The following is a 12,132-nucleotide window of genomic DNA, read 5'->3' on the forward strand; positions in this document are numbered from 1 at the left end:
AAACTAAAAATGACGAAGACCATAAAAGATATATAGAGGAAAAGAAGAAGTGCAAAGAAATAGTGGAAACAGCAAAGAAAAAGGCATGGGAAGAGTTTACAAAAAAACTTGAAGAAGATGTGAAGAGCAATAAGAAAATGTTCTATAAAATGATGAAAAATAAAAGGAAGGCTTCTGAAGTACCAGTAAAGATGGAAACAGAGGGCGGTACCATTATTGAAGATCCAGGGAATATAAAAGATCTCTGGAAAGAACATTTTAAGAAGCTGTTAAACGCTGAGGACCAGGTACATGAGGAAACAACAAATAATGGAGAAATTGAGAGAAGTTGGGAAGCAGAATTAGGACAAATTACACAGGAAGAAATGGAAAAAGCTGTGAAGAAGATGCATGGGGGGAAAGCCCCAGGACCTGATGAAGTATCAGTGGACATGATAAGAGCAGCAGGTCCTGTGGGAATGCAGTGGCTGTATAGAGTACTATCAAGCGTGTGGAGAAATAGTAAAATACCTGGCGACTGGAGAACAGGAGACATTGTTCCCATCTTCAAGAAAGGCAATAAAAGACTTTGTAAAAACTACAGAGGAATAACCCTCATGAGTCATACAGCCAAGATTTTTGAAAGAATTTTACTAAATCGAATAAGTGAAAAGATAGAAAAGGAGCTGAGTGAAGAACAGCATGGGTTTAGGAAAGGAAGGAGCACAATCGACCTGATATTTTCTATCCGTCAACTGATGGAAAAAAGTTGGGAGTATAACAAAAGGGTGATAATGGTTTTTATTGACATAGAAAAGGCATATGACTCAGTTGACAGGGAAAGACTCTGGGAAGAACTGAAGAAGATAGATATAGAAGATGGATACATTAATGTTATAAAGACAATGTACAGAGGCCACAATTGTAGAATTAGAACACCATTGGGGAACTCTGAATACTTCGAAATAAGACAAGGACTTAAGCAAGGAAGTATTCTATCTCCTGCGCTTTTCAATGTTGTGATGGAGGGAATGAATAGGGCAGTTAAAGATATAGTAAAAGAATAAGACAAAAAGATGATTTTTGCAGATGATATGGTAATATGGGGTGATAAAGAGGTAGATGTACAGTTACAGCTTGATGCGTGGAAGGAAATAATGAAAAGGTATGGATTAAGAATAAATAAAGATAAGAGTGAAGTAATGGTATTTGGAAGAGAGAAAGGAATCAATGGAAATATTACCTTGAATGGAGAACCCCTCAAAGTGGTAGAAAGTTTCACTTATTTAGGGAGTGAAATATCTAGGGATGGAAGAATAACTAACGAAATTAATAGGAGGTTACAGAAGGGAGGCAATTTCTACCAAACAATAAAACATCTGATTTGGAATAATGAAGTTCCAGAAAGAGCAAAACTCCTGATGTATAAGAATTATTACTTCCCTATTGTCACCTATGGTGGAGAAACATGGACAATGAAAGAAAGGGACTGGAGCAGACTGCAAGCAGGGGAAATGAAATTCCTCAGAGCAGTAAAGGGAAAAACAAGAATGGACAGAGTAAGGAATGTAGAGATTAGAAAGGACCTCAAACAAGAAAGTATGAGAGAAGAAATTGAAAGAAAGAGATTAAGATGGTATGGGTATGTTAAGAGGATGCATGGGCAGAGACTCCCCAAAATTATGGAAGAACTAAAGATGGATGGGAAACGGCCTAGAGGGCGCCCAAGAACACGGTGGAAAATGGGAGTGAGAATATCTGTTGATAGGAGAGGTGTGACCTGGCAGCAAGTGGAGGAAGAAAAGTGGTGGGAGGACCGAGCCAAATGGAGAGGACTCGTCAGCACCCAGACCCGGCAGTAGCTGGAGCGGGATTCGGATATAGATAGATATATAGATAGATAGATCATTCCATATTGCCTATGTGCATAAGAATAGAAGAACTATGCTAATTTTACATCAAGTATATCTAAGTAGGAAGTGTGAGTAATTAAGGATAGCATAAGCCAAAGAGTAAGGGTTTGTGATAATTACTAAGGGAGGTCAGTCAGACAAATATTCTGATGACTGGTGGTATAGTGGGACTCTTAAAACACAAGTAAACACATTTTGTATGCGAGTGTGAAGTGTGAAATAGATTTTGTATTTTTACCAGAGGATATTTAATTATAGTGTACATAAAGATGCATACTCGGGTAATGAACCTAGAGGCCTGCTCATAAAGGATAAGGAGGGTGCACCCAGCATTTATTGGATATAAAGGGCAGATAGGCAGACCTAAGAAAGGCTGACCTATACTGTGTGGACAGGGGCACTAAAAAGGGGATTGACCTGTACCATAGGAGAATAGAAATTTAAATGGGCGTACCTACCAAAATGGAAGTACCTACCAAAATGGAAGGAGGAAGGGCACGCATAGGGTCAACCCATGAGTAAGGTATAGATGCTGATACAAGGGGAAAAGGACAGTATTGTGACAGAAGTCACACATTTTGTAGGAATTATTCTGGTAATTTTGAAGTCTTTATTTCACTAGCATTATTACGATTTATGAGTGTCAATAGTAACACTTTCATTTTGCCCACAGTTCCTCCAGGCTACAGAATATTATAAGTAATGAGGCCATTATGTACTAAAGAGGTAGTACAGAGAATTAGAATAAAGGATGAAATATTCAAGGGTCCATGACACCTGGAGTTTACGATTGGAGCTGAAGAGAGAGTTCTTGCTGTTCATAAGTAAGGGTAATGCAAAATGAAATCATAAATAGAGGCTTATGTTCTAAAAAACAGAGTAAGAGTCAATGGAAAGACAAAAATCGCAAGCCTGCTCTATGGAGTACAAGTATTTATGAGAAAAAATTGTGTATATAAACTTATGTAGCAAATGATTACTTTTAAAATGTGGATTGTTACTAGGTACGATGTCAATGTACATAATAATTACGTATAAAATATTGTGTGTTCGATCTAAGGAGGGGGATATGTAGTGATTCGAGAATTTCCACATAAATTCTGGAACCACTCAATCTTATGCTGCCTCAAACATGTGGTGTTTTACAGATAAAAGTGAGAGAGAGCCTATTTACTGCACAACACATGTCTGTGTGTGCAGGATGGATGTTGGTCATGGGAGGACAGGAGCTGCATCAGACGAGCGATGCTGACAAGTGTTTGCTGCTCGCGCCATAGAACCTGTATGGAAAGTACAATGAGTAATTACGTGTTGTTCCTTGGTGGTTGAATAATTGTAATTGTTATAGACAATTGAAACCTGATTTGTCTAGAGACTCTTACTTAATCTTGGTGTTAGACTTGCTAGAAGCAAGACCTGTCTTTGAATTTCTGATGGTTATTAAACCCACCATATTGTAATTTTATTTAATAATATCTAATGGTTAACAATGCAGATGACTTGCAAGAGTTTGTATGCTTATGTGAAACTTGTGGAAATGAAAATATACTGAACTGAAAGTATTATGAGGGTACTGAGATATTTTAAGAGAGAGAGAGAGAGAGAGAGAGAGAGGCTTTTTTAGTTCCTCTAACCAGCATTGTGGAGATCAACGCAGCCACATATCCAGAGAAGAGGATCGGCTAAACATTTCAAATAGGTCAACTGTAGTAAGAGAAGTTTGCAATCCAGTTTTGCACCACTTCTCTTGTTGCCGAAACCATTAGAAATGTCATAACAACCTAGACTGTCAGGACTTACAGAGCTTTGTGACACACATGAAAAGGGCTAAACATCAGCAGAGCTATGTTCAACTCTCAGAACAAGGGAGGACAGTGCTCAATTTATATACAGGGGCTTCACACTAAAATTGAAATTTAGCAGCTGGTCACTCTTTGTAATAAATTTAGTTCATTAGGTTACTCATTAATAATGATACTTCCAGAGCAGATAGGTAAACAGCCCAAGCATACACTCCTGGAAATGGAAAAAGAACACATTGACACCGGTGTGTCAGACCCACCATACTTGCTCCGGACACTGCGAGAGGGCTGTACAAGCAATGATCACACGCACGGCACAGCGGACACACCAGGAACCGCGGTGTTGGCCATCGAATGGCGCTAGCTGCGCAGCATTTGTGCACCGCCGCCGTCAGTGTCAGACAGTTTGCCGTGGCATACGGAGCTCCATCGCAGTCTTTAACACTGGTAGCATGCCGCGACAGCGTGGACGTGAACCGTATGTGCAGTTGACGGACTTTGAGCGAGGGCGTATAGTGGGCATGCGGGAGGCAGGGTGGACGTACCGCCGAATTGCTCAACACGTGGGGCGTGAGGTCTCCACAGTACATCGATGTTGTCGCCAGTGGTCGGCGGAAGGTGCACGTGCCCGTCGACCTGGGACCGGACCGCAGCGACGCACGGATGCACGCCAAGACCGTAGGATCCTACGCAGTGCCGTAGGGGACCGCACCGCCACTTCCCAGCAAATTAGGGACACTGTTGCTCCTGGGGTATCGGCGAGGACCATTCGCAACCGTCTTCATGAAGCTGGGGTACGGTCCCGCACACCGTTAGGCCGTCTTCCGCTCACGTCCCAACATCGTGCAGCCCGCCTCCAGTGGTGTCGCGACAGGCGTGAATGGAGGGACGAATGGAGACGTGTCATCTTCAGCGATGAGAGTCGCTTCTGCCTTGGTGCCAATGATGGTCGTATGCGTGTTTGGCGCCGTGCAGGTGAGCGCCACAATCAGGACTGCATACGACCGAGGCACACAGGGCCAACACCCGGCATCATGGTGTGGGGAGTGATCTCCTACACTGGCCGTACACCACTGGTGATCGTCGAGGGGACACTGAATAGTGCACGGTACATCCAAACCGTCATCGAACCCATCGTTCTACCATTCCTAGACCGGCAAGAGAACTTGCTGTTCCAACAGGACAATGCACGTCCGCATGTATCCCGTGCCACCCAACATGCTCTAGAAGGTGTAAGTCAACTACCCTGGCCAGCAAGATATCCGGATCTGTCCCCCATTGAGCATGTTTGAGACTGGATGAAGCGTCGTCTCACGTGGTCTGCACGTCCAGCACGAACGCTGGTCCAACTGAGGCGCCAGGTGGAAATGGCATGGCAAGCCGTTCCACAGGATTACATCCAGCATCTCTACGATCGTCTCCATGGGAGAATAGCAGCCTGCATTGCTGCGAAAGGTGGATATACACTTTACTAGTGCCGACATTGTGCATGCTCTGTTGCCTGTGTCTATGTGCCTGTGGTTCTGTCAGTGTGATCATGTGATGTATCTGACCCCAGGAATGTGTCAATCAAGTATCCCCTTCCTGGGACAATGAATTCACGGTGTTCTTATTTCAATTTCCAGGAGTGTATTTGTACTCTACAGAGTGACCTATCAAGCCAGTTACCTTATTGGTACCAACAATTGTCCAAAATGCATTCTGGACTGAACAATGGGTCTACTCCTATTGGTTCCCTTAATTCTCCATAATATGTAATTATGGGTAGTCCCTACAGTTCTCAGCAGGCAACTTTTGTAGCTGGCTAGTGAAGATTTCATTCTATTTGTCATAAGAAACACAATGAATCATTTACATTCAGGAAGAAAGTTCAATCATGAGTATGAAACTCAAAGATTTCATTTTTATACTTAACCCATATACATAAATCAACTGAATGAAATAAAATGTTCAGAACAGTATAGTAAGAGAAACAGATGTATTAGAATATTGAAATTTTGATAAATTAATATGAATTAATGAGGTTTCCCAATGCCCAACAAATTGATGATACAAAGCAAAAATTAATACAGTATCAGTGCATGCATAACTTACCTGCCCTTGACCAAGAGAAATAGACTGCATATTTTTGAGATAACCTCTGTCATCAGCAAACTTTATTAATCCAGCCATTGGATCTGAGCCTGGTGATAAAATAAATATCAGTGGTGAACAGCAGTTAGAGTCATAGTATGACCCTTGCAGGTCAAATGTTGGTGGTTCAATATATGACTGCCCCATTTCTGACACAATATAGGCCTAAAATAAATAATTGTTTGCCAGATCACATTTTATTGCAATTAAATATTAATTTATATCGATTAATTAAGACCTTAAGTGATAAATTTGTAAGGATCTTCTACAGCTAAATGTCAATGCATTAATTAATTTTCTATTCAACAATGTTTAAATTTAAAATGAAAGTTGTGTTTTCAGCACAATCTGGTCAAGTTCCTTTAAATCAGTTAAACCTACCTGAACAGCTGGCACTATTTTGTCAGGCCTTAGACACCGAATAATCACCAGCCGATACAGACCACTTATGTTTGCAAATGGTTCTGGGAGCTCCAACTCTTGTGGATTAACGGCATCATATATTTCCTTCCACTGTTCTTTGTGTCTCTCAACAGATCTCCTGAAATTTTCAAGCCTGTAAAAGAAAGACAACTTAATTTAACAGTATATAAAATTATCTAGCAGAAATCATATTTTCATTTGGTACCAGGAGGAAATGCGGTGGGAAATGGCATGACATTGTGTTATTTCTAAATTTCACTCAATTTCCTGGAAATGTTAATACTGAAACATTAAAGATTGGAATATGCGAAAACAGCAAAAACAACTTCAGGAACATGGCTGGAGACAAGAAACATTTTAGCATATTATGGCAGCTATTACAAGTTGCCTATAAGGAGAATATTAACTATCAGCAAACAGTTGAGATTTGTTTTTGAAACTAACACTCTTCTACAGTATACATGAACCAGATTATTATTTTTTCATTAACAGTATTGAAGCTTCAAGTATATCTGGTAACAAACTTCTGTAAAATCTGATTTCACATACAAGTCAAGGTATTTGTCACTACATAATGATCTTGACAAGTAAATACTGTCACAGTCTCAGAACAATTGGTTTTCAAAATATGAACAAGAATTAGCGAAGTTTACATAGGTTCTGCTTTTTTCCATTCTACAATAATCCTGTAATGTTCTAGTATAATTCACAGATCTACTTACTAACAACATTGTATACTGTTCCACTGGTGTCACAAATATTATCAATCATCAATCAACCAATATTTTTAAAATTTATAAGAAGCATTAGATTTTGTAGGTGCAAAGGATGTTATGCAATTTGATTGAATTTTGATTACGGGATCTGTGCCGGTTTCACATGCAAATACTGGTATGTTACGACAAAATAAAACTTTTGTGTTTTGGGTGCCTTTTGTTACTTTTTACTATGCATGACTTTTGGTCAGATACGTTGTAATTGGCTAGATAAAAATCTACTCACCAAGCAACAGCAGGAGAACACACATAAAAGGTATCATATATGCAAGATTTTCGAGCCAGTAGCTCCTTCTGGCAGAAAGACTGACAGGGAAGAAAGAAGGGGGAAGGAAAAGGAGAAAAGAGGTTTAGGAAAGGGCTCACACTTCACAAAAATCACTTAAAACACCAGGTCAGTGGAGAATTACTGGATGGGTAAGTCTCACCTAACTTGGCGTTATGGGTGCTTTCTTTGAATTTTGAGCATTTACCCAAGCCTCTCCAGTCCTTTTCATGCCTTCCTTTCCTTTTCCTTTCCATCTCAACCCTTGTGCCAGAAGAAAGAGAAACTGGCTCTGAAAGCTTGTATAAGTAGTACCTTTTTTTATATGTGTGTTCTCCTGCCACCACTTGGTGAATAGATTTTTGTATCTATTAAATTACATTATATTTTCAAAGATAGATTGTTTTCATTTATATTTCAGTACGATATAATTCACAGGGAACTTATTCACAGAGAAGTACTACTTAAATATTTCCTAGGAAGCAAGATGGTGTTTTGCAAACTTATCCAAGCTGCTGAGCGACAGATATTTAAAGTATTTCTTTACATAGTTTAACTATGACCTAATGAGTTAATTAAATGTTCACTCCCTATCTTTTCTGCCATATTTTCATATGATGTTCAGGTTCTCACTCTGTTCATGCTCGACGTCTCTGACACACAACATTAGTGAATTATTTGTCCTCCATACAGAGATAACTAACCATACAAAATTTTAGCTTTTTATCCCTCTCTATTTTCATATTATAGTGTTTCAAAGTTTAGAAGCTTTCCATTTTTAACACTACAGTGGTGCAAAATGACACTTGCTAACATTTTGAAAATAAATTATTATTTTTTCATCTAACATCCAATCTTTTTGGCATCTGGTAGTTATGCACTTTAACACTTAGGCACCGACGCCCGTAAAAATACGGGCATGCGCGACCTGCCCGAAAGTCCAGCGCCCGTAATTTTACAGGCGCATGTACTCGTTCTTCCCCTTCTTTGCTTTGTGTGTTCTTACCGCTCCCGCTTGTCTGGGAGGTGCTGCATGGACTGTAGTTTAAGTATTGGTCACTAGATAGTGTGGGCATGCTGTGGAAGGGTGTGCTTCCATTTTTATTTGTCGGGTTTTGTGAGCAGTGATTTTTTCCCGCGCAGTGTCAGTAGCGATGGCATGGCGAAGCGTGGCTTGATGGATGAAGAAATTGCTCGCGAGTTATATTGTGATTTAGAAGAAAGTGACATTGATTTGTCAGAGGAAGATAGTGTAGATGACTCTGATGATGATGTGGACTATGTTCAAGAAGAAGTTTCTGGCAGTTAAGGTAAAGAATTCTGACAACAAAACAGCTATAATTTTTGTTCAGATTTTCACTGAAAAAACTCTCAGTACGTAATTATGATTTTATTTGCAAATACTACTCTTCTGATAGATTCAGAAGAGGAGAGCAGGTGTCCAAGCACTTCAGCAGCAAGTAATCCTGTCCACATTGTACCTGAAGAACGAGCGAGGCTGACGGCGAGGGGGAAGCCGAGACCTGCATGCCGCACTGATTCTGAGGAAGGTTGGACGACTACTGATCGTGCACCAGATATCGATCTATTCTCAGGACAATCCGGAATATGCAGTGTTGTCAGTTTAGACCAGAACAGTGCACCTCTAGAATTTTTTTCATATTTCCTGACAGACAGTATGATGAAACATATAAAGGAACAAACTAACCTGTATGCTCAACAATGCATCAGCAAATTATGAAGCACAAATTCCCTTTGTTGTGTACATAGTTCCGCTTAGTCAGCATGTACACAACTTTCCCAATAGAGCGTGCCCCGCTAAGCACAACAGCGCAGGCGCAGCGCTCATCCATCTCCACACTACGAGATGGCGCTGCCTTAGAGACGGACCAAATTCTGCTTCCGCCGATCCGCGTATTAATATGTAACATAGCCAATGAGATTGCTGCTAATGTAGAACCTTTTCTCCTCATGGATCACATTTGCGCAGTGATACCTGAACGCTCGAGGTATTATAACGAGTGTACAGACCTCCGATTAGTCGGTCTGCATTAGTCTGTACCAGTCTACATTTGTCTGTACCAGTCTATAGTCAAGTTTCAGTCTGCGCCTAATAAGATTATCATATTCCTGTACATAGCCATGAAGAGAAATATATAGACACTTTGTCAAGTATCAGAGATATGTGAGAATAAGATTAACGTACCAAGACCAAAGGAACTTCAGAATGTTAATTGTAAACAGTATCCAGAATCAAGTTATGTAAGATCTATGCTTTTTATTATTTTAATAAATGTGTGTGAAAATTAATCAAGTTCTGTTTAAAGTTGCTCACCGTCAATCTGCTACTCTAAGCGTGCAAGTGGCATTTCTATCGTCTGACCTAACGGCAGAAGATAAACACGCCACGATAAGACCACGAGACATATTGCTGACACTCGCCTACTTCGCGGGAGCGACAAGTCAAATAATCTGATGGTGTGTGTACCGAAGGTCTTACAGTACGCACACCACACCCTTTCACCCACCTGCTGATTATCAAAGAGGAAAGGAGTTACATTTATGGAAATAAGGAAGTTTCTGGCAAAGTGTGGCGAAAAGACACAAGCTACCAGTGTAGTGAATGTAAAGTAGCATTGTGCAAAATGCTGCACTTCAAAATTTACCATCCTAAAATAGTTACCATCCTAAAATAGTTACAGGAGGTTACTGTAGATAAGACATACTGTATCCATCATAATTACAATTTCTGTGTAAAATAAAAAAAAAATCCTTCTAGAAAATACAGGAATATACCTTTGACCAATTTTTCCTTTTTTCAAAAACAATGTTATAATAATAACGCTTGTCAAAAGTATGTATTAATTCAAGAGAAAGGTATTATATATGGTTTTAAACAAGAAAGTCTAGGTTTTTCAATAAGAGTAATTTTATTGCTATAACTGAAACCTTTCATGTGTTGTAGTAGTTAAAAATTCGTTAAAATCAGCCAGTCTTTATGGTAGACACCCGCGCACAATGGCTCAGGACCCAAAGTGATAAAGTATAATGATTGTAAACAAAATTATGTAATACCTCCAAGTGAACATACTGAGGTAGTAAAAAAAAAATGTATTTAGATTACTGTACTTAAACCCCGCTGTCAGCTGCATAGCGACATTACGCGGAATCGGTGGCAATGAGTGAAAATGTGTACCAGACCAGGATTCGAACCCGGGATCTCCTGCTTACTAGGCAGGTGCAGTACCCACTGCCTATCTGGGCAGTCAATCCACCTTCTTTAGTGCAGATGTGCAAATACATTTGACCTCCTGTAGGAATCTCAAAAGAGCAAATATAGAGGAAATGTACATGGGCTGCAAATAGGTGACGCTCACTGGGAGAGTGGATCGGCTGTGAGGCGAGTTGAGAGAGCCCGTGCAGTTGCGATAACACTGTGTCGTGGCACGGGGCTTACTGCACCTGCCTAGTAAGCAGGAAATCCCGGGTTCGAATCCTGGCCCCTTATACATTTTCACTCGTTGCTGCCGATTCTGTGTAATGTTGCAGTGCAGCTGACAGCAGTGATCCCTCCCCTTTCCTTTTCTTTCTTCCCCTCTCCACCATCAATTTACATTCATGTATAACAGCTGTAGATTCTGTGTGGTGTCTGTTCTTCTGGATGTATCCAAAAGAACTGACACCAGACATTTATACAATTAGATTATTATGTTTAATTTTGTGAAAAAACCATAAGGTTCATTGGTACATTCAATATCATATATAGGGGGGAAGGGATAGCCCAAGAATCTTTATCCCAAAATATTTCTCAAAGCAGGGGCTATCACATGGAAGAATAAAATTAGTTGGGTTTCTGTTTCTTTATGGTATTTTTCCTGCCATATTGGGAAGTTAAGGTGAGTTTCCATTTGGTTGCCTTACAAAATCAGTTATTGTTCAAACATTTGTAAAATTTCTTTTAATTTTTTTATGTTGTCAGTGATATTATCTTTATTAATAAATAATACTTTGTTTAAAAACCATTGATCAAATGGGATGAACATGATTAATCACTGATAGAGTGGGAACAAGCAATGTGATGGGTCTTGGGCTGTATGCTTATCATAAAACTAAATTTTTAAGCAATTAAACTTAGGAAACAAACGGTTTTTTACAAAATAAAATTTAAACAACAACTGATCTTCTCCTTTTTAACCACACTATATAAAATTAAAGTGCTTTAAAATAGTAACTTTTTTCTATACTTGATGTTTCACGAGGTTAAGCAATAGCAAGCACATGAAGAATTTACATTGGGATACTAACTTGCATTGTTACATATCGCAACAGAGGAGTGATGTACATTCCTACATCTTCTTGTTGACGAATGAAACTCATAAAAAAAGTTATTTAAACAATAAGAGAACAACAACATAAAATAACATGTTGAATGTAAATGTTCTGATATTTTCCACTGGTTTTATTTTTGTTTTGCACATGGTATGCTATAATGAAAGACAAGTGATCCAACTTCCTTGTATCTTGTCCTGGAGAATTGCAGACTTCCAAAGAGTGGTTATACGAGGGCCGTTCAGAAAGTAACCTCCGGTTGATTTAAAAAAAATACACCAAGTTCAATAAAAATATTTTAATATATACATCTTACAACTACATCTTTGCACTATTTTTCTACATAGTCTCCATAGCGATTGAGGCACTTATCGTATCTCTTCACAAGCTTTGAAATTCCTTCTGCATAAAAATCACCCGCTTGTGCCTGGAGCCAGCCTGTGACCACATCTTTGAGCTCTTCGTCGTCATCAAACCGCTGTGACCCGAGCCATTTCTTCAAATGCATGAAG

At 39.5% G+C, this 12,132-nt stretch overlaps 1 protein-coding gene across 1 annotated transcript in view; it reads right to left on the bottom strand.

Annotated features, from left to right (window-relative positions):
* LOC126163202 (dynein axonemal heavy chain 3) overlaps positions 1–12,132 on the bottom strand; it is a 1,221,238-nt gene that overhangs the window by 176,089 nt on the left and 1,033,017 nt on the right. The window contains exons 55-56 of the mRNA XM_049920156.1: positions 6,209–6,383; positions 5,789–5,992 (exon numbers count right to left, since the gene is read on the bottom strand). Coding sequence (XP_049776113.1) covers positions 5,789–5,992; positions 6,209–6,383 — 379 coding nt within the window. The remainder of the gene's footprint in view (positions 1–5,788; positions 5,993–6,208; positions 6,384–12,132) is intronic.

Source organism: Schistocerca cancellata, chromosome 2 (assembly GCF_023864275.1).
Source record: "Schistocerca cancellata isolate TAMUIC-IGC-003103 chromosome 2, iqSchCanc2.1, whole genome shotgun sequence".
NCBI classification, from domain to species: Eukaryota; Metazoa; Arthropoda; class Insecta; order Orthoptera; family Acrididae; genus Schistocerca; species Schistocerca cancellata.